The 22,884-nt window shown below is 51.0% G+C and overlaps 1 protein-coding gene and 1 long non-coding RNA gene across 18 annotated transcripts in view; one reads left to right on the forward strand and one right to left on the reverse strand.

The window, feature by feature from the left end:
- The window catches only part of Tns1 (tensin 1), a 217,469-nt gene extending 200,768 nt beyond the window's left edge, over positions 1–16,701 (forward strand). For all 17 annotated transcript variants that reach the window (XM_040753344.1, XM_040753346.1, XM_040753348.1 and 14 more), the window contains 10 exons: positions 666–1,735; positions 4,691–4,777; positions 5,493–5,624; positions 6,548–6,640; positions 7,382–7,459; positions 9,223–9,294; positions 9,529–9,697; positions 10,332–10,400; positions 10,584–10,616; positions 12,244–16,701. In XM_040753344.1, the coding sequence (XP_040609278.1) occupies positions 666–1,735; positions 4,691–4,777; positions 5,493–5,624; positions 6,548–6,640; positions 7,382–7,459; positions 9,223–9,294; positions 9,529–9,697; positions 10,332–10,400; positions 10,584–10,616; positions 12,244–12,388 (1,948 nt within the window). In that variant the 3' untranslated portion in view covers positions 12,389–16,701. The remainder of the gene's footprint in view (positions 1–665; positions 1,736–4,690; positions 4,778–5,492; positions 5,625–6,547; positions 6,641–7,381; positions 7,460–9,222; positions 9,295–9,528; positions 9,698–10,331; positions 10,401–10,583; positions 10,617–12,243) is intronic.
- LOC110340958 lies at positions 3,474–5,820 on the reverse strand. Its single transcript, XR_002382812.2, has 3 exons — positions 5,707–5,820; positions 4,222–5,039; positions 3,474–3,941 (listed from the first exon to the last, which is right to left on the reverse strand). It is a non-coding gene; the product is annotated as an uncharacterized LOC110340958 (long non-coding RNA).
- Positions 16,702–22,884: the final 6,183 nt, after the last annotated feature.

A 22,884-nucleotide genomic window follows, 5' to 3' on the forward strand; every position in this document is an offset into this window, starting at 1 on the left:
TGGGCGGAGCTTTGGGTGGACTAGCCTGTGCTTGCATCACAGGAACCTCACGACCACGCACAGGCAGCTTGTGCCATCAGTGACCAGACTGGGGGTGCTGAAGACAGACCTCCAAGTGAGCTGAGATCTCCCGACTTCTTGTGCCCTCTCTATGTGATTCTGTTTCTTTGCCTTTTGGAGTCACCTAGGAGTGAAAGCCTAATTTTAGCACTCTGGGGAGGATGATAAAACACCTAGGGGAACTGAGTCCAGTTGAGCCCTAGTAGAAATGGAGTCAGGTGACTTGACCATCTCTAAGTTTCTATGGTGCTAAGGGCTTTTACCGGGACAGCTGCCTTCAGTTTCTCTGGTGATTGCTTTGCTATGACTCACGGGTCAGGAGTCAGCACGGCTGGTAAGGAAAGCGTGGGTTTTGGAGTCAGATGCAGCTGACTTGAGACCTGGCCTTTAAGACCTCTGTGGTAATGAGCTTACTGCTTAAACTCTCTGCCCCTCAGCTTCTTTTTCTGATGGTTCCATTATCCAATGTATAAAAGCCCCAACTTCCTCCACACTGAGTGGAGCTCTTATTGCTCTTAGTGGTTGAAGGATATTGGCCACTCAGCAAAAGTCTATTCTTTGTTAAACATCACCCACTGACCTTCATACCTGCCATCTCTCTCTAGCACTTCCGTGGGCAGTTTCCCATCAGGAGGGAGCAGTGACCAGGGCCCACGGACACCCATCCAGCCCATGCTGGATTCCAGCATCCGCTCAGGTAGCCTGGGGCAGCCGAGTCCTGCAGCACTGAGTTACCAGAGCTCCTCACCTGTCCCGGCTGGTGGCAGCAGCTACAGCAGCCCTGACTACTCCCTTCAGCCATTCGGCTCTTCTCCAGAAAGCCAAGCCCAGCCACAGTTCAGTGTGGCCACTGTCCACATGGTGCCTGGGAGTCCTCAGGCACGACACAGGACAGTGGGCACCAACACTCCACCTAGTCCTGGCTTTGGCCGGCGGGCTATCAACCCCACTGTGGCTGCCCCTGGTAGTCCCAGTTTGAGCCACCGACAGGTGATGGGTCCGTCTGGCCCTGCTTTCCATGGTAATGTGGTTTCTGGCCATCCAAGTAGTGCAGCGACCACTCCTGGAAGCCCCAGCTTGGGCCGGCACCCACTGGGAAGTCACCAGGTTCCAGGCCTCCACAGCAATGTGGCCACCACTCCAGGAAGCCCAAGCCTGGGCCGACACCCTGGGGCCCACCAAGGGAACCTGGCCTCTAGTCTCCATGGCAATGCAGTCATTAGCCCTGGGAGCCCCAGCTTGGGACGGCACCTGGGTGGATCTGGATCTGTGGCTCCTGGAAGCCCCAGCTTGGACCGGCATGCAGCTTATGGTGGCTATTCTACCCCCGAGGACCGACGACCAACTCTGTCCCGGCAAAGCAGTGCCTCTGGCTACCAGGCTCCTTCCACACCTTCATTCCCCGTCTCTCCTGCCTATTATCCTGGCCTGAGCAGCCCTGCCACCTCACCCTCGCCAGACTCAGCAGCCTTCCGGCATGGGAGCCCCACACCGGCCTTGCCAGAGAAGCGGAGAATGTCCATGGGAGACCGGGCAGGCAGCCTCCCCAACTATGCCACCATCAATGGGAAAGTGTCCTCCTCACCCATTGCCAATGGAATGTCCAGTCACAGTGGGAGCAGTACAGTCTCCTTCTCCCACACTCTTCCAGACTTTTCCAAGTACTCCATGCCAGGTGCGTCTCTTTACAAGTTTACCCTCCCAAGAGTTAGGGCATCTGTCCTAGCTATCCCTTGGAAGATGACCTTGGTTGGGTCACTGACTTCTGAATTCGTTGCCTGTAGTGGGAGTTGCATCTTTTTAAAATGTGGCTGGGGATGGGGTTGTTGGGATGAAGGTGTACAAGACAAAGAGGATGGACTACTAAGCATGGACGGTATGCTCTTCAGATGGCTGTCACCGTCTAGCCTCCTGGTGAGCACATGCTGTGTGGTAGCCTGAGCTAAGTACCCATTTAATCCTCTAGACCCCCTGGGGAAGTAGGTAATTAGCTTTGCTTTATATAGGAACACTCTAAGGCTCACAGAGCTTCTGTTGCTTGGCTGGCATTATATGGTTACTCAGTGACAGAGCAAACTTCTAATCTAGGCCCATTCTACCCCAGATGAATGCTCTTGGGACAGGGGAGATGGCACTCACTGTACCAACATGAGGAGCTGAGTTTGGATCCTGAGAACCCACGTAAAACTGAATGCAGTCGTGAATGTTTACACTCCTGTGGTGGAGTGAGGAATGGAGACAGGAGATTGCCCAAAAGCTTGCAGGCCAGCTAGCCTGGCATATGCAACAGTGAAGAAGAGGTCCTGCCTCAGACAAGGTGGAAGGCACGGACTGACTCCCAGAATTGTCCTCTGACCTCCACATGCAGGCTGTGGCACGGGCATGCACACACTCACGCATGCACTCATGCATGATAGGAATGTCTTCAGCATGTATTCATTATTTGAGGGGTTCTGTGATTTAACTGAACTTTGAGACTCAGCTATCCTGGACCTCTAAGACTTTTGTCAGCCGCACACATCAGTTGACAGTGGACCAGGTGGGCCAGGGTAAAGGCTAAGGGTGAGATGTTTTAGCAGAGCCTAGTTTCCTTCCTGAAGGACAAGTGCCTCATCCAAGTTAGTTTTGATGTCTTTGCTTCCATGGAGACAGCTTATTCTCCAAACATAAAGTTCAAGGCTGCAGGTGACCTGCACCTTCTCAATCAGACCTTGATCCTGTGTGCAGACTCCCTGAAGCTACTTGTGTCTAAGGAAGATACAGAAAATTATAAACAGCCTGGGGTGGCCCTGAGGCACCCAGAGTCTCTGAGTCCTGTGTCCTTCCCAGGCCCTTCCAAGCTGGGACACTTAGAGTGACCCTGCACTCCCCTGCTTCCTGCCACCTACTAGGGACATCTGGTTCCCAGTCCTGATCCTTGAAGGATGCGAAGTTTCTAGTAGTTAGGACACTTCCTGTTTCCCACCATCTTGCCTACTTAAAATAGCCTTTGGAGTCAACACAGGAAGGCTCACAGGACTAGAGCTGCTTCTGACAGCTACTTAGATCAGCCATGGCTGGGCTTCAGAGGAGGGCCAGGCGCCTGCTGCTCATGCATTCTTTAGCTGCCTAGCCTGGGAAAGGAGCTGAGTTTCCTCAGGCCATAGGAGATAGAGCCCAGGTGCCCATGAGAACCAAGGTCCTTGGCTGCATCTGCAGGGTCCTTCTCTCCTAACTTGGTAGCACCTTCAACACTGTGTCCCCTGCTTCAGTCTCTCACAAAGGACTGGGGAACTGTGAAAGCAGATTCCCCCCTTTTCCTTCTTCCTGCCCCCGCCGCCCTTTGTTTTTTTTTTCTGCTTTGGTCTGAAGGGTGAAAGAATGCCCATAGAAAGCAAAGCTAAGTTCTGACACTCCACTGCATGACTCAGTGATTGTAATTCAAAATAATAGTAAGTATTTTATGAAGAACCAAGGTTGAGGACTTTGGAGGCTCAGATAAAGACATCATGATAAGGAGCCAGGCACTATAACACTCATATATAGTCCCTGCACTGGGAGGAAGAGACTGGAACATGCCAAGCCCAGGGAAATGCCACAGTTGGACTCAATGATGTCCAGTCCCCCTACACAATGTAGTGTTCTCAGAAAGAGCGACTGAGTAGGGATATCATCTGGCTATGTGTGACACCCTGTATAGATGGCCACTAGAGTAGTGACCATTCCTTGGTCTAGATGTTAGAGGATGGGAGTGACTTCTGACCATGCTGATAAAGAATGCCACTTTCAGTGTGGGGATCAACTGGGGATGGGCCACAGGAGAGAGATGTAGGTCTTCTTGTCCCCTGTTCATGGATATCAGGCTGAGCTTGGGAGGCAAAGCACAAGCAGGATATGCCAACCTGTGGGGTGGAAGTGGAGAGGAATTAGCTCAGAATCATCTAGGCACAAAGAGTGGGGTGGGGAAGGGCTTTTCACCAGCTCAGTGGATGCCTAGCCAGGTCCTTTAACCACAGAATGACCAGGCAGCAGTGATGGCCTGCAGGAGAAAGGCTGGGGGAGAAGGCTACTGGATACCTCCCACCATGTTCTCTGATGTTTGAGCATCTAGCTTTCTGATGTATTTCCTGGGGCCAGCACACACTTGGTAGCGTAGAATAATAGAAGTAGACTCTGTCATACCAAAGGCCAGAGATCAAAATCCTGGTGTGGGCAGAGACTCAGACGGATGCTTCTGATGATGTGCTCTGTGTCTTCAGACATTCCCATAGTCACCTGGTGCTGTCCCCATGTGTTTGCTGTCTCTTCCCTACTTTAAAAGATACTCGTCGTGTTGGATGAGGTCTCACCCAGTCTGGCATGCCTTTGTCGAAATGTGATTACATTCACAAGGACCCTCTTTTCAATAAGGCCACATTTGTAGGTTTGGGGTGTTAGGGTATTAGCATCTTTTGGGGAAGGTTTGGGGTGTTAGGGTATTGGCATCTTTTGGGGAAGGTTTGGGGTGTTAGGGTATTGGCATCTTTTGGGGAAGGTTTGGGGTGTTAGGGTATTGGCATCTTTTGGAGAAGGTTTGGGGTGTTAGGGTATTGGCATCTTTTGGGGAGCATGCAATGTGACTGTAACACTGTCCTTTCGTTTCCTCCTTCAGACAACAGTCCCGAGACACGGGCTAAAGTGAAGTTTGTCCAGGACACTTCCAAGTATTGGTACAAGCCTGAGATCTCCAGAGAGCAGGGTGAGTTGGGGACAGCATTGTTGGTTTGGTGGTCCATCAGAAGACATCCGTGGAGTCCCGCTCAACATGTCCACCTTGGGAAAGAACTCGTTCCTCCATGCAGTAGATGGTGGTCATAGGAGGCTGGGTTTAGAGTCAGACTGGAAAAAGCACTTCCCATGTAAAGCTGGGGGGGGGGCGTCCAGAAGCAGAGTCTTGGAGTGGTCTAGCAAAGCCTTGGCTTTCCCAGACAAAGTAAAAGGTCAATCAAGGGCATCTGAAACTGTGATACAAAAATTATCATTATTATTATACAAGGAAAAAACAAGTTTGGAATGTAGGCCTGAAGGTGAGCCCCACCCCATGGTCTCCAGGAAAGTCCATGTTATGGAATGAGGGTCGGAAAGGAGGACCTACAGGTCCATTCTTTTTTTGTAAATGAAGTTACAGACCAGTCACACTTGCCAGTCACACACTGTCTGCTTCCTGTCACGGCCCTGTGCTGAGTAGTGGCTGCAGATGGCATGACCTCCAACAATGGCCCTCTCTGACCATCTGCAGAAGACATTTGCCTTACTTGGTACAGGAGGGCCCTCTGGAGTGCTTACTTACACCAGGCCATTGAGAAATGTCATCTCAAGAGAGAAGAGCAAGTCCTCCAGACCCATGGGACTCAAGCCAAGCCAGTGCCACCGATTTCTTGATGGCTCTTCTCTTCTGTCACCTCTCATTTCAGCCATTGCACTCCTAAAGGATCAGGAGCCAGGGGCCTTCATCATCCGTGACAGCCACTCCTTCCGAGGGGCCTATGGGCTGGCCATGAAGGTGTCCTCACCCCCTCCAACCATCACTCAGCAGGGCAAGAAAGGTAGTGTCTCCCCCCCCCACCCCCAAGGCTGGGTTTCTTGATTTCTTCAGACCTTTGAGTACTGAACCGGGTCCTAACTCACCAGGAAATGGTCCCTGAGAGACTGGAAAAAAGCGAGTGGTGCTTTTGTGACAGCAGACTGTTGGAACTTGGTGTGTGTGTGTGTGTGTGTTTCCTGAAGGGATGGAAGAGGAATGTAGCAGGCCTTCTTTTGGGCCAACAACCAGCTCCCATATAAAGACACAGAGACTTAATATTAGTTATGGATGCTCAGCCTTAGCCCTTGTCTGTCCCCCTAGCTCTTGTAACTTAACTTAACCTGTTTTTCTTCATCTATGTTTTGCCTTGGGGCTTTTTACCTTTCTTTCCTTCTGTTACCTTACTCTGTGTCTAGCTGGTGTCTTCCTCTCTTTCTCCCTAATTCTCTCTTCTCTTTTTCTCTCCTCTCTCCTCTCAAGCCTAGATTCCTCCTCCTACTTATTCTCTCTGCACTCCAGCCCCACCTATCCCCCTACTGCCTAGCTATTGGCCATTCAGCTTTTTATTAGACCAATCAAGTGCCTTAGGCAGGCAAGGTAAAACAGCAACACATCTTTATAGAATTGAACAAATGCAGCATAAACAAATGTAACACACCTTTACACAGTTAAAGTACTTTGCTGTAATATAAATAAATGTAATACATCTTTGTATAGTTAAAGTAATATTCAGCAACATAAACAAATGTAGCACATCTTTACATAGTTAAAGTAATATCCCACAACAGAGGAATGAGTGGTGATCCTCATTCCACAGGACTCTAGCCATCACAGGACTCAGTAGCCTCTCCCATAGCATCCTACACACTGCAGAAGTTACGAGACAGTGTTGGGAGGGTGCTATGACAATGAGTGATCAATACTGTCTGTTCTTCTCTGTTCCAGGAGACATGACCCATGAGCTGGTGAGGCACTTCCTCATAGAGACAGGCCCCAGAGGAGTCAAGCTCAAGGGCTGTCCCAATGAGCCAAACTTTGGTGAGCATCCTGGCTTGTCATTATAATCCCGATCCTCAGGGGGTCTGACCCAAATTCTTTCTGTATTACTGCTGCCAGTCCTACTGGGCTTGACTTTGGCCGAAGGGGGGAACAGCTACTGTTTTTATAAAGTTTTATTGAGACCCGGCCACACCTCCTAGTTACATACTGAGTACTGTGGCTCCTCCACTCTCCAGGTCTCTTTCTGTGTTTGTCTTGCTCAGTTGAGGCCGACTGTCAGTATATTAAAATAACAGGAATAAGAAGGCCTGTCCTTCTTGGCTACTTATTATGTGAAAGTCACTATCTAGGTGTCACGTTATTCTGGTGTCATTAGCAGTCCTGCACAGTAGCTGTCAGTCTCCTCATTTTGCACATGAAGAATGTGTAAGTGTTGCTTAGGCTCTCTAAATAAGCAACAGAGCTGGGATTTTATGTCACAGTTCTCCTACTGCACTCTTCTGACTCTAATTGAAAGGACATAGGGGACATGGCTGTCAAGGAAAGTAGGTAGGTCCCTTGGAATTCCCAGCGTTAAGTAGGGCAGGTGTTCAATATTGTTGGTGGGGGTGGTGATGAAGGAGCTAGAGGTTGGGGTGCGGCTCAGGCCCCAGGTTTGAGCCCTAACACTGCAAAAAAGAAAGCATGCGACAGATACTGGGAAGGCTGGATGGGGCGGGGTTCCTTAGTCCCCTTTCCAGTCTGTCTTAGTCACCCTTCTTGTGCTGTCTCTCCTCACAGGCTCCCTGTCTGCCCTGGTCTATCAGCACTCCGTCATCCCACTGGCCCTGCCCTGCAAACTGGTTATTCCCAGCCGAGGTAGGAGATGCTCCCTCATGCTGTCTGCCCAGAATGAAGCCACGGTGGAGGCAATGCAGGGAGCCCCTCCCCCATCTTCTAAGTTTTTTAAAAAGGAAGTCGGTCACTAAAAAGCTTAACTCCAAGGATACCCATTAATTGCCGGATTGTTCTGTAAAATATTCTAGTGGTTTAAAAAAATTCACACTGAATTCTCAGAAGAGGCCTTATTCTCAGGACGGAGACAGTTACACGGGGATTATACCCTGGTACATGAGAGAACTTCTAATGTCAGTTGGCTGTTTGATACATTGAATTATTAATAACCATTGGCCAACATTATTAGCTTAAAGGTTCAAATGCAACTTCAGTAACATTAGTAACCACACAATTTAGACACTAATTCAATTATACTTGTATGGAATTTACAAAAGCGTTTGATATTTAAATCATATAAATGGCGGCTCTCAGAGTACAGTGCTTGGAACTGGTGCAGCTATCCTGGGAACTTGCTAAAATCCAGGTATTTTCAAATTTGTCGGAAACTCTGGGTCAGAGCCAGACCTGGGGTTGTCTGCAGACCTCTGGCCTTAGCAATGCAGGAAGCTGAGCCAGGTGGGTCACAGGTTCAAGACCTGCTCTGACTGCAGAGTGAGTTGAGGTCCCGTTGAGCAACACAAAGATCTGAGACTGAAAAGGTAAGAAGAGGAATGGAGATGTAGCCCCCTGTGTGTGTGAGACCCAAGGTGCAAGCCACAGTGCCAGCCAAGCAACGCAGCACAGCTGTGGACCAGGGCCAGCAGTCTGTATCCCAACGCAGCACAGCTGTGGACCAGGGCCAGCAGTCTGTATCCCAACGCAGCACAGCTGTGGACCAGGGCCAGCAGTCTGTATCCCAACGCAGCACAGCTGTGGACCAGGGCCAGCAGCCTGTATCCCAACGCAGCACAGCTGTGGACCAGGGCCAGCAGCCTGTATCCCAACGCAGCACAGCTGTGGACCAGGGCCAGCAGCCTGTATCCCAACACAGCTGTGTCAAAGTTTAGAAGCACCCATACAAGCATCACTCAGTTCTTCTTTTCCTCCTCCTTTTCTTTCTTCTGGTATTCTTTTTAAAAGCTAGGTGTTTCGTTTTTTTCTTTTTTGACTATGTGGACTAGACTGTCCTTGAACTCACAATTCTCCTGCCTCTGCTGCAGGGCTGGGATTACAGGCACATACCACATTCCTAAAGTTTCTTGTTTCAAGTATAACTGAAATAAAGTGTGTGCTCCATGGGAAATATAAGGTTGTGTGTGTTGCTGTAGGTGCATGTTGTATGCTGGTAAAATCGAGCTGCTCAGTACATCCGTACTTGATTCTAAGTCATCTCAAAGCCATAGTTTGTGCCGTGTTGAGTGTCAGTGAATTCACTCACACCTTGGTTTGTACAAAGACGCACTGGTGCAAAGTGCCAGTTGTCCCACTGCTCCTTAAAGTCTTGCTGCTTGTCACATGCCGGGGTTTCAGAGACCCAGGGATATGGGTATCAGCACTGTCATCACCAACATCAGTTCATAGACACTTAGCAGGTACAGCAGTGAGGATTCGAGCCCGGCTCTGCTGGACTGTAGCACCTCCCAGCAGCATGCTGGGGCCTTGGGATCATCTTATACATGCAGCGCTGACTGCCAAGACCCACTGTGAATAGTATCTATTGCAGGAAGCATATGCTTACCTTAGGCCCAGCCAGACTCGTTTTAATTACTGCAGGGTTTTAATTACTAATTGAATTTTTGTCTCAGACCCCACAGATGAATCAAAAGATAGCTCAGGCCCTGCCAACTCAACCACTGACCTGCTGAAGCAAGGAGCAGGTAAGTGTCACCTGAGATGGGACAAATACCCAGGCCTGTCTTTCCTGCCTCCTGCTCCAGCCCCTCCTTCAGGTGCAGGTTGAAATTTCCTCCCAGATTCCATTTCTGTTGCAGTGGCTTTGGTTCAAGGCTTGCCTGAAATTTGTCTGCACCTGCCTCTGCACAGTGGAACTGAGGGATTGTCCCCACCTACTCTAGGCCCCCATGACTCCTCTTTGGCTCTGTTTCTTCCAGCTTGCAATGTGCTCTTCGTCAATTCTGTGGACATGGAGTCACTCACCGGGCCACAGGCCATTTCCAAAGCCACATCTGAGACTCTGGCTGCTGACCCCACACCAGCTGCCACCATTGTTCACTTCAAGGTCTCTGCCCAAGGAATCACACTGACTGACAATCAGAGAAAGTAAGTCTGTCTACCTACTTCTTCCTCCAACCCACGCCCTATTTACCCACTTACTCAAGCTCTGACCATCCCTGTACCCGTTGCCTGCCTATGTACCTATGCGTCCACCATCCATCCTCCATCCACCACCGGCTTGTTCATCTACCCACCTACCCACCTACCCAACCAATCATCCACCTATCTGTTCACCCAGCCACTCATCAACCCATCGCCCACCCACCAACTTATCCACTCTTACCTCCATCCATGTATGCTTCTGTTCACTCACTGAACAACCCACACACGTGTGCGTGCTTGAGCATACAGAATACAGCTGAAGAAAGCCTTGGCTTTTAAGAGTAGAGGTTTTCTGTGTTCTCAGCTCATTTCCTTCCTCCCCCGAGTTCCCCATTTGTCATTTCTCAGTGCCAGTTGCCTTGCCAGCCCCTAGCATGGTGGGGTATGTTTCCACAGCACACCTGCCTGTCCCTGTGCGGGGCAGAGTCCTGGTATGAGGATCTCAGGTCATCTTATTCATAAGGAGAGGCTGTATGAACCCAGGATAGGCACAGTGCTGGGAACGTGGCCTGCCCTGCAGGCGTGAGAAGGCAGTTATTCCCACACTCACTCTGGCACTCTGATATCTCTGCTGCAGGCTCTTCTTTAGACGACACTACCCCCTCAATACCGTCACCTTCTGTGACCTGGATCCACAGGAGAGAAAGTAAGTGTCTTATGGGACCTTCGATCTAGCCACTGAAGTGTGTGTTTCCTGTGTGCCTGGGATCCTTGGATTATCTTCTGTGTGGTATTGGGATGTGTCTCCTAGAATGGGGGCTCCTCTGCCTTCCCCTGGCAGGGCTGCTAAGAGAGACGCATTGACTAACCGTGGTCATTTTCTCCACAGGTGGATGAAGACAGAGGGCGGCGCCCCTGCTAAGTAAGTGTGGCTTCCCCTGCACCCAGCTGGTTGCCCTTTGTACTCTGTGGGTAAATCAGGGACAGGGACAGGCTCTAGCCAGGGGTCTGATGAGGGCCTGCATGCCAAGGTCTCTGAGATCAGGTGAAAGAGAATGTAGCCCACATCTCGATGCTAACAGAGACATGTGAGTAGGCATGGATTTGGAAGGATTTGTGGAAGGAGGCAATAAATAGTCTTAAGTGACAGGTGCATTTTGGGTAGATAGAAATGGGTTTAGGGGTAGAAGAGGTTACTTCAGAGGAAGGGGTTGAATGACTCTCAGACTGCAGGCTCCTGAGGACAGGGTGGGTCTGTCAGTTGCTGACAGTTGTTGAATGAATAAATGGAGGCCAGAAGCGCTTGGACTGGACCAAAGAGAGAGCACCTTGATTGGGAATGGAGAGGACTGGTTATGAATCTAATCCTTGTCAGGGGGTGGGGGGGGGTTCCAGAGGGGCTGTCGAGGAGGGAGGATGCCTCAGCCTTCTGTAACCTTCAAAGACTCTACAGGGACCTCACATTCTTGTGCCTCCATATGTCACAACCTCTTCATGCTAGTGCCAGACAGACAGGCCAGAGTTTGCCAGTGGATCAGACAGCAGTGCTCAGAGCAGGCGCAATGGGCTGTGTCTCTGTCCTAGCAGACGCAGGTGGATAGGCCTATGTGCTTCTATTCTGGGCACTCAGAGATGCCCTTTGCCATGCCACAGTCACAGTCAGCCTGGAGAGGGAAGTGTCCTGACTCATCTCCTGGCCATTATTGCAGGCCTTCAGATCCCACCGCAGAGCTGAGAGAGTAAAGCTGTTTGAAGCACAAAGTTGTGTGTGTGTGTGTGTGTGTGTGTGTTTCCTCATCATGTACATGTGTGTGCCCTGTGAACATGATATGCCTATGTGTGTAGGTGTGAATGGAGTGTGTTTGTGTATGCGTGCACAGACACACACAGGCAGGCCGAAAGCCAGCCTGGCTAATTTTAGCTGTGTGTGCCATGCATACCCGGCTGAGGGGTTTCCATCGGCATTTCCAGCTGTCCTGATTTCCCCATCTCACTCTAATTAGCAACATGCCGGCTGGGAGGGGCCCTGAGCTCACATTCTGTTCTCTGTGCTCATATTTTTAACTCTGTTTTGCAGAGAGAGAGAGAATGCTGGGTCACTCCCATTGGTGTTGGAGGGGGCAGGAGACAGGTGTGGGGTTCCTTGCCCCTCCTATTTTCAGGGCTTCCCAGCTTCCAGAGCTAGGAGAGAGGGGGGAGGGAGGATCTGCTTCTGTTTGTCCCTGACCACCTAGGAGGCGTGTCCTGCAAGAACCCTCAGATGGCTTGGACTCGTCCTCCCGTCTCATGTCCTTGCACCCTTTCTAACCAGTCTTGTCACTCACCCAGCTCATCTCCCACCCCCCACTCCCCAGGGGAATGTCACCTGCCCTGAAACAAAGCAAAGCACTGTCCCCAGGACTTGGCTGTAAGAGCTAGCCCCAGTTCTAGATGCTTGGGGAGGTGTGGGGGCTGGGGAAGCCAGGCTGGCCTGAGGCACGCTTTACCTGCCTGGGTTGCCCTCCGGAGCCTGGGGTCCTTACATAGGCACCCTCTTCTACCCCCTACAGGGTCTTTGGCTTTGTGGCCCGGAAGCAGGGCAGCACCACGGACAACGCCTGCCACCTCTTCGCTGAGCTTGACCCCAACCAGCCTGCTTCTGCCATTGTCAACTTCGTCTCCAAGGTCATGCTGAGTGCTGGCCAGAAGAGATGAACCCTGGAGTCTTTGCCCAAGGCCAGGGCACTGGGGATGGGGTGTGTGGGGAGGGGATCTGCGAATCCTGACCACCTTGAATCCTGAAAGAGGACTTTGGGTTGACTGTGGAGAAGGAGAGGAAAGTGCAATGCTGGGAGAGGGAAGTGAATTGCGGAGGGGAGGGGAGGGGGAGGAGGAGGACAAAGGAGGGGGAAAGGAGCTCAGAGTCCCCTGTACAGATGGAAGCCACACCTCCCAAAGCTTCTCCTGCTGGCTGGGGACCCTGGCTCCCCTCCCCCAAAGACCTCTTTGGGGGACCAGATTTCAAGGAGCAATGAAAAAGCTTGTTCTCCCCAACCCTCCTGCTTTGAGAGAAGAAACCTAGCTGAGGCTACTTCTCTGGAGGTAAGGCTGCCAAGCCCAGTGGCCAGCGTGTGACATCAAGCGGTGACATGTTGTTGCCTTCTGCTTACCTGAGGCGCCTGTGGTCTGTGCGTACTCTGACTTCTTGCTGCAGGCTGCACATGTGCCCCCCGTGCACTGATCAGTGCCTGCCTCTGTCCACTCGAATTGCAAACGGCTCTGCTTGTCTGTGTCCCTTGTGGTATACATGTACACACTGACCAAAGAGGGCTAGGGATATGGGGTGGCAGGGTGCCAGGCCAGAGACAAGCTGTCTCCTGCAGGAACATAGCATTATGGGTAGCAGTTCTCTCTCTGTTTCTACAGCTGCCCTCTAGTGGCCCTTGGGGCCTCCAGCCTGTCCCCTGTAGAGACCCTGGTACAGAGGGCATAGCCATCCTGCAGCATTAGCGTTGTTCTGTCTCTTTGAGGAAGAGGCAGCAACGCCCACAGTCTTGGGAAAGGTCCCTGTGAGGAAGGGTGCCATCTTTCCTGTGGTTCTTGGCGAGTTGGGCATGTGCACTGATAGTGTCCAGGACTCTGCCTTACACCCTTCTCTCAGCCCAGTCCTGGTCCAGGAGTGCCGGCATTAGCTTTGTACTTACTCACCTGCTTGAGGCCTACTGGGGAACGGGAGCTGTGCCTTTCTGACCTACCCTGTCCCATACGGTTGGCTTATCCCAGGAGCCTGCTTCCCAAAGTCCTGCCCAGGGTATCCAGGGAGGTCTGAGCCCCCCTTTCCTCTCTGTATTTGTTGTGGACACCCTTCTGGCTGGGCTGTCCAGGGTGACATCATAGCACCTCTGGGGATGTTGCTGGAGAACCACATGGTCCTCCTACAATGCCAAAGCTTCCCTGTTCCTCTTCTGCCTCAGTTTCCCCAGCAGAACCATGCTTTCTGTGGGACAGAGGACAGAAGATATGAATTTAGGCCAAAGGTCCTATGGTCCATTTGTGGGGTTGAGAAGGCCCCTGTCACCACTCAGGCCTCCATTTAAGCCCATGGGAGTCCCTAGGGGTGGCATTGTACTGATATATAAATATATATAATATATACATGAGACATACTGATAGAATCTGTAAGCTAATAAAAATATAAGAAAAGGTTAAAAAAGAATAGGTAAATTGACAAGAAATATTTATTGTTTCCCCCATATTGCTTTATTGCCCCTGGCCCCAAACTTGTTTCCATTTCTTTTCTAATATATAAGCAGAGCCTGAACTGCAGGGGCCTTTATATTCCAAACAGCCCAGGGCTGACCTTGGCCTTGACCCTGCTCTTGGCCTCCCTAGGCTACGTCTGGGACTTGGGGATGACATGCTTCAGCTCTTTATTCTCTGGCAAGCAGTAGCCCAGCTGCCAGCATCTTGGGTGTGTGGACAACTGCTTCCATCGCCACAGGTTTGAGCCAGCGTGTGTTTGGGGATACAGGTGTGTGCGGTCTTGGTGCGTGTATCTCTTGGATTATTTTTTCTCCTCCAGGGAGCTTTGACTGTATGGATATTGTTTTGAGGAACTGGAAAGAAGAATTTCTAGGTTAGGTGGGGATCATAAGCAGAGACCCCTTTGGGTTCCCGCTTCCCAAAGAATATAAGGGCTTAGTGATCAAGGTCCTTCTAAAGTGTCCTTCCCTAAGAGATATTCAAGGCAAATGTCTCAATTATCCCTTTCCTCATTCCCCAAGGAACCCCACTTCTTCCCAAGCTAGAAGAAGAAATTTCTCATCCCTTTCTTTGTAAATACCCTTATCCTGCTGCACAGCCTGGGGCAGCTTCTCCTGGCTGCAAAGTTCACTTGAGCCTTTGAGGATTGTCAGAACCTCCACACCCTGCCTTGGGCCCCGCTGGAGTCTGGGGCCAATAACCTTTGTATATGGTTTCACCTTCTCATGCTGCACTCAGGCCCAAGCCATGTGTGAGTCATGTGAAGGACCAAGGTGGATGCTGGGAAGTGGGTGCCTCCTTCCCAGCATGCCTCTAGAAGGAATAGACACCCGAATTTGACTTTCCTGGAAGAATGTTGGAGAAGGGCCCTCAGTTCTTACACTGGGAACCGCACTGTAGACTGCCCTCTTCCCCACTGTGATTCTCACAGATGGGCCTCTGCACATTCATGCACGCACACACATGCACACACGCATACACACGCGCACACACACATGCACACACACACACACACACACAGACCACATGCACTATCACCACTCTATATGCAACCTATTCTTGCCAAATATTTCCGTCACACATGAGCACTTTTTGACCCATTGTTTTTCTTGTGAGTGGTCTGTTTTGCTGTTCTATATTGTTGAGCCTGTATGTCAGCAGGGAGTGTGCTGTCTGCTCCTAAATGAGTGGGAGGGGTAAGGAAGACAAGTGAGCATGGCTGTCTGTGATGTCATCAACAAGACCCCTCAGCTACAGCCCAGGTCCATACTGCCTCTGGCAACTCAGAAGATTGCTGAGACTGACCTGAGGTCTTACCCTCCCAGATATCCAGAGGTGAGACATCAGAGAGAGAGAGACATTAATTGAGCCAGGTTTGGGGCAAGGGGAGGCCCCCATAGTTCTGGGGGTTAAGACCTGGGCTAGAATGCAGTGGATGGGCGGCCTCAAAGGGAGGGCTGGGAAACATTAGCAATTGGAGGTCACTATTGTGCTGCTGTGGACCCCGTCTCTTGCCCAGCCATGTCTGAGGAACGAATTCACACCTTAGGTTTGGGTCCCTTCCCCAGCCTATCCCCAGAAGCTTAGAGAGCTTCCAATGGGATTGCCAGGATTTCTGGTACACTCTGGCTTTGGAGAGTCCCTGGAGATACCTATCTAGGGGTGAAGAGAGGACACCATGTCTGTGTCCTTCTAGAAAGGGGCTTTCAGGAGAGAGAGAGAGAGAGACCTTGCACTAGGTCTGAATAGAGATGAGCCAGGCTCCTGCTCTCTGGGCAGCGCAGGAGAGAGACATGAGTGAATACCACCCATCCTGCTCTGGGTTTTCTCCATCCTACCTCCCAGGGTTTCTGATCCCCTTTTCCCAGCTTCAGACCTTGGGGAGATCAGCCCTCTCCTGCCTCCATGCCTTGGGTCCTTGAAGAGCTTGGATCCAAAATTAGGGCCACCCCTGCACTTAGGCCTTGGCAGAAGATCTTGAGACTGGTGTTTCCGTGGTCATTGGTGACAGGATGTATGTGTGTGTGTGTGTGTGGGTAAGTGTGGGTGTGTGTGCATGGGAACTTTGAGCTGGGAGATGGAGGTGGTGGATGGAGGGATGTCGAGTTCAGTGTGACCAGGTAGTGAGAAGAACCAGGAGGTGAGGCCTGATGGGCCACTGTGTTTTAGTGCTGGGGATGGAGGGGACAGTCACATAGGATGAGGCTCAGCAGGCCTCATCCTTGTCTCCTGTTTCCTCAAACGGCTGAAAAGTTGCAGGGTCTCAGTTGGTTTCCATGCCTGGTCCCCTCATAGCAGCAAGGCCACTGAAGGGCAACACACCACGTGTCTTCTCGCCAGCATTCACAGCCCAGCCCTCCCTGTGGACCCACATTCGGCTCATATGTGTGTGAGCACATTGGGGTGTGCATGCAGTCCCCCCACTTTTTCATTCAAAACAAATGTAAGAAGTTCCTCATGTCCTGGTTATTCCAACCCTGCCTTCCAGGCCCTCTGCTGGGAGAGTCATACCGAGTCCACCCCTTGCCCCCAAGTCCCCTGAGCCCCCAGCCCCTCCCAGCCCTCTGCTGTGTATTTATAGATGGAAATATACTTTATATTTTGTATCATTGTGCCTATAGCCTCTGCCACCTTGTATAAACCCTGTTGTATGCTAAGTGTTCTGGATATGAATGTATGTACACTGATGCTATCCCCCTCTGTACAGCTGCTTAGTCTCTTACAATCCATTGTATGGCTTTATAAATGATAACATGAAACACAAACCCAGGCTGTCGTCTGGCTGTGTTTGGGCTCAGCTGGGTCTTCACTGGACAAGAGGGCTTTTGCCTGAACATCAGAGACCAGGGTCTTCAGTGCTGCTTCTGGAAGCCCAAGCAATGGCCCCAGCACTCATCCTGTTCATCATGTTACTTGTATGGACTCCCAGCTGAAAAAGGTGCTCAAAAGAATCAATCTGGGAGTGCATTGATTGACCTGAGTGGCAGAGTGGGGTCTGGGAGCTCAAATGGCAAAAACAGAAGTCTGCCCCCATCTTGTAGTTATCAGCATACTTTGTCAAGGTGTGAGGCCACTCCAGGCTTTCCTACCAGCTTGACGGTTCCACCGAGAGGGGATCCTCCTCCCCCCACGCTCTAAGCCAGCCTACACGAATCCTCATCGGCTCTAAGAGAGCCTTCGTGATCTCAGAACTCAGTCCAGATCTGGGCTACACAAACACCTTCAGGGCCTTCTGAATCTACAGGATGGAGAAGGGGCAGTCCTGGAGGGCTGTGGCTTCTGCAAGGAATGAGCAGAAACTGTCAGGCAAAGTGACTGGGTGCCATCAGGTGAGACCTGCAGCTCGCGGCTGTTTGGGTGCCATCAGGTGAGACCTGCAGCTCGAGGCTGTTTAGGGGTTCCGAGTGGCTCACTGGAACTCAGCAGTTTTGGATGGTTCCCACCAGGGCGTACTGAGCACTGTGGGTGAGGAGGGCCTCTGGGAGACCCACAACCTTCACAGAACTCAGCTCCCTACTCTCCAAAGTCCGAAGAAGAGTCTCAGTCAGCTGACCTGAGCAAGCATGGCTGCCTTCCGTGCAGCCCAGTGGTGGGGCTTCGGGGCAGCCTTGACACACTTGTGGGTATTGAAACTCCTTGACACTCTTCAACATGATAGGACCCCATGGAGATTTTTCATAGACTCCTTATATATTTTTTTTACCTTTACACAGAATTTAAAAACCGAGAACACTTCAAAAATATAAATTCACTCATAAAACAATACTAAATTTACACGTTGAGTGTAAAAATGAATGGCATTTTCTAAAGTAAGCATTAGGTAGCATTTTTTGGCATGGTTTAAAGCCTCTGGCCTCTGCTGTGTCTGTCACTCCTTCTGCTGTGAGAGCTTCTTGAAAGAAACTGTATCCTTGGAAAGAAACAAACAAAATGAATAGTGGCTTAAACAGCACTATGAAATAGTTCTGGTCTCACAGTCCCTGAAGAGGGTTTCAGAGACCCCAGGCTCCCAAACCACTCTCTGACCTCCACTTATCTATAAGGGACACAGCTGGAGAGGCAGAACGTATCTGGTGGGGACAGAGTGTGTCTGTATTCCTATTGCCTGTGGGTGTTATGTCCCACATCCTGAGGGACACACCAGGAAACCAAAGCTCTGTGAAGTTACCTTGTCTTCTCGGAGCGAGAACAAGTGGTCACTGAGGGCTGGAGCCTGAACCAACAGGCACAGGAATGCATTTTCTCAATCAAGCAGGTGTACCTATCCTCCTGCCCATCCTACAGATGAAAAGACTGAGGCTCACAGAAGGTGAGGCACTTGTGCAGAGTCAGGACCCTGGGATAAGGGACAAAGCCAGGCTGTGGACCTTCCCTCTAGGCCCTTCCTAGCTCAAGACCCTCTGGGAGAGACTAGCTCTGATGAGCAATGGCCATACCACAGGTCATACAGTGTGACAGGTAGGTAGTCAGGCTGGCTTTCCAGATAGGGACATAGACTTTCCTGCCCCTTCCCATCAGTTGTCCTGGGATCCAGCCTTCTGATACCCTGAGACAGTTCCAGAGCATCTCTCATGGATGCCAGGATGAACTGGTCAGCAGGGTGGGGCTGTGAGGTCAGGACATGGTGCACAAATGTGTGGGTGCACATGAACTGATAAGCCAATTAGTTTTATGCCAACTTGACACACACTAGAATTATCCATGAAGAAGGAAAATCAGCTGAGGAGCTTCTGCGGTCAGATTGGCCTGTAGGCAAGTCTCTGGGCATTTTCTTGATTAATAATTGGTGTGGGCAGCACAGACTTCCGTGGGTGGTGCCACTCCTGAGCAGTTTGTCCTGGGTTACATAAAAAATGCAAGCTAAGCGAGTCAGGAAGAGCAAGCCAGTCAGCAGCACCCCTCCATGGCCTCTGCTTCAGTTCCTGCCTCCAGGATCCCGCTCTGACTTCTTGCTCTGACTTCCCTCCATGACAGACGATGAACTGTCAGCTGAAATAGACCCTTTCCTTCCCACGTTGCTTCTGGCTGTCATGTTTCAGCAGGGCAGTAGAAAGCAAACCAAGAAGCTCTGTCGACGAGGGCAGCGCCATGGGCTAGGAGTGGGGGCTGGAAGGAGGGGATGATGAGCAGTCTCTGCTATCAGAACCAGCCAGCTCTGGACTCCACACATGCTTTCTGGCAGTGGTTCTCAACCTGTGGGTCGTGATCACCAGAAAACACGTATTTCCAATGCTCTTAGAAGCCCCAAACTATAAATTTATTTTTGTTGCTACTTCCTAACCATAAATTTGCTACTGAGTGGTGTCTCAGTTCCTAAGATGGTGGGGAATATGTTTCCAATGGTCGAGACCCACTGATGGAGAACTAGAATTTCAAGGGTGGTTAGGGTGGAGACCAGCTTGGAAAGGAAAGGGGTTCTGGGGGTGGGGAGCTCCAAGGAGGCCCTTGAGAGATGCTATCCCTGTATGGCTTCAGGTACAGCTGTGAGAGTTGTCATGTCTAGAAGAAGCCATATGCAGACTGGATGTTACCAGAGTTTTGGGCAGAGCCTGGACCCTGCTAACCCTAACAAAGTGGGCTCAGCCACCAGTCCTCATTGGCAATTTTTAAAAAACGAGGTACAGGGACCTGAGGTCCAGCTTCAGAGTCATGACATGAGGTTTAGGCTGAAACAGAGGTACACAGAGCTAAGCAGTGTGGACAAGGGTCCCAGCCACGCCCCTCACCACGGCCTCCACTCCAGACCTCAGACAGCCTGGCGGGTTGTGAGGCCCTGTGAAATCTGTTAGCCGGAGACAAGCTTCGCCTCTGACTGCCTCCAGACTCCAGCCTAGCCTGAGACTCCTGGGGGAATTCCAGTTTCTTGGGGATTCATTGTCTCAGTAGTTTGGTAGCTGGAGGGAGGGACACACCTGTCTCTACTTAGAATATCTTCATCCCTGCCTGGATAATTAGAGATGTGAAGCATCTTAGATATCCTCTCTCTCCTCCCGCTGCACTGTGACATTTCTTAAAGGGTGCTTGCCTAAGACCAGACATACTAGATTTGTTCCTAGCTCTGGTGGACTCTCAAGAGAGTCCTCTTTCCTGGGCCTCAGTTTCCTCATCTGCAGGATGGGTATGTTTTGCCACTAAAGGGTTAGCCCGTAGACTGAAACTACACAGCACGAGTGTGATCTGCCACTTACTATGGCTCTGTAGACCCTGTGAAATACACGCTACTGGGTCTTGCTGGGCCTCTACTTCCTCCAGCTTCCTCCACCAGCTTGGTAGCCTCCTTCTTCTTGGCAGTGAAGAAGCTGTGGAAGCTGTGTAGACAGCTTACCAGTGAACGATATTGATCTGAGTGGTTCTCGGACTGCAGCCCACAGGTTAGGGGGTGGGGTGTAGCCGCCTCTGAGGCTCCAGCTTTTATGGGGCCTTGAAGATCATCTCTTGGCCATCAGGACAGGATGTCCGGGCTCCCTCAGCCTCTGCCCCTCCCTCCAAGCTTCCCAGGCCTTACCCTCCCTACATCCTGCACTTGGAGTAATGAACATGGCTCAGGGTCCTGGCTGACTTGGGTCATCTGAAGCTGGGCCTGGGCAGAGCCTGGACCCTGCCAACCCTAACAAAGTGGGCTCAGCCACCAGTCCTCATTGGCAAGTTTTTAAAAAGGAGGTACAGGGACCTGAGGTCCAGCTTCAGAGTCATGACATGAGGTTTAGGCTGAAACAGAGATACCCAGAGCTAAGCAGTGTGGACAAGGGTCCCAGCCACGCCCCTCACCACGGCCTCCACTCCAGACCTCAGACAGCCTGGCGGGTTGTGAGGCCCTGTGAAATCTGTTAGCCGGAGACTAACAAGGGTTACGGGTCCTTGAGGAAGGTGGGAGACTGCCGGGGAGGGATGGAAGAAGTCTGAGGCCATAAAGATTCCAAGAAGCCATCACTTCCAATTCAGTAGACGTTAAATGAGCACTTACAGTGTGCGGGCACCGAGTTTGGCAGCGAGCAGCAGTGGGGGCCTGTCCCTGCAGAGAGTGCCCCTTTGGGTCCAACATTTTGACCCAGCACAGCATTGTCATCTGTATAGTTCACACTTGAGGACCATGTGACTGACTACAACAACAAAAAACAAAACAGCAGAAGTCTTCCAGGGGCAGATTGGACACACCTGGGAGAATCACCAGGTGGATCGTGACAATGCCGTAGGCACCACGGAGGAAGGGGCTCCAGGGAGAGTAGAGGTGGACCCAAGGACGTAGCATGTCCCATGGTGAGAGTCCAGTGACCAAGAGTTGTCTGGGTGAAGAGGGGGGAGGATTTTTTCCAGTGGAGGGAGTAGAAGCATCAGAGGCAGGAGGCGCTTGGAGCATCTGACCCTCTGTACCTCCCCACGAGTAGCAGCCTTTATAAGGGAACTTGATGTTCATTTGCAGACAACAGGATAGTGGTTATGGTGGTTGAATAGGAATGACCCCCAAAGACTCATGCGTTTGAATGCTTGACCTACAGGGAGTGGCACCATTAGGAGGTGTGGCCTTGTTACTGTGGGGGTGGGGTTTTGAGGTCTCATATGCCTAAGCTATGTCCAGTGTGGCTCTCAATCTCCTGCTGCTGCCTATGGATCAAGATGTAGACCTCTAAACTCCTTCTGCAGCAGCATGTCTGCCTACATGCTGCCATGCTTCTCTCCATGACAACTGTGGACTACACCTCTGCACTGTAAGCTATCCCAGTTAAATGTTTCCCTTCATACGAGTTGCCATGGTCATGATGTCTCTTCACAGGAATAAAAACCCTAACTAAGGCCATGGTTAAAGGTACAGGTTGTGTTGCTTCCAGTTGACTGCCATCCCTACTACCTACTGGAACTTCCTTTGCTTTTATTTCCATGGGATATAGTGCCTGTAAAGGGTGTCTGTTGGAACGGAGTGTTTTTACCTGTAAAGCCATAACTAGGGCTCAAGGAGACAGCTCAGTGGGTAAGAGTGCTTGCTAAGCAAGGCTGTGTGTGTAAAGGGTGTGTGTTGGAATGGAGTGGGTTTTTTTTCTTTTACCTGTAAAGCCATAACTAGGGCTCAAGGAGACAGCTCAGTGGGTAAGAGTGCTTGCTAAGCAAGGCTGTGTGTGCATAACCCCAGTGGAGACAGAAGGGTCCTGGGAGCTTGCTAACCAGCTAGCCTAGCTAAGGGAGTGGGGGTTTTGTTCAATGAGTGAGAGACTGTGTATTAAAGCGATAAGGTGAGAGCAACATCCAACATCCTGGCTTCCCCATGTGCTCAGGGGTGAACACACTGGGACACACATGTTCATGCCGCATACACACATACTCTTACACACGTGATAATAGTAATTAAAACATTAAACATTGTAGCCATTATCTATGCTTGTTATTTCGTTATTTGACCTTTTCTTTTTCCTCGTTAGATTCTAAGTCCCCGAGGATACAGACCGGGGTGTAAGTCTGAAGCCCTAGCGCGGTGCCTGACAGATGGGACGCCCTCTCCTGGTGTACAGGGAATGGATATCTGCCGAGGTCTGCACCCCATGAGTCTGGAAACCTGATTGAAGGGAATGCAAAGAGGGCAGGCACATGTACAGAAAGGCTGGGCCAGGTGGGCGGTGCTGGCAGTGATGGAGGGCGCCAGTTACCATACCGACTGGGTACCTCAGCACACCTGTTAGGGACAGCAAGGGACAAGGTGGCTAGTCTTGGTAGGAGGGCTGTGGTTGAGCAGCCTCAGCCTGAAACATTAGGGAGAGGGAAACTGCTCTTGCTGGTTTCTTGCACACCCTGATCATCTGTTTGGGAACCCTTACACTTGGACCAGAGGAAGGCTGGTCCTGATGAGAGGGAGGGAGGCCTCACCAGGTTCCTGTGGATTTGAGGCATTGGTCCTTGACGTGGCCGCCTGTGTCACCAAGTCACATTGGCTCGGGACCTTATCTGTTCTTCACACGTTC

The sequence above is a fragment of the Mesocricetus auratus genome, unplaced genomic scaffold (genome assembly GCF_017639785.1).
Source record: "Mesocricetus auratus isolate SY011 unplaced genomic scaffold, BCM_Maur_2.0 Super-Scaffold_100010, whole genome shotgun sequence".
Taxonomy (NCBI): domain Eukaryota; kingdom Metazoa; phylum Chordata; class Mammalia; order Rodentia; family Cricetidae; genus Mesocricetus; species Mesocricetus auratus.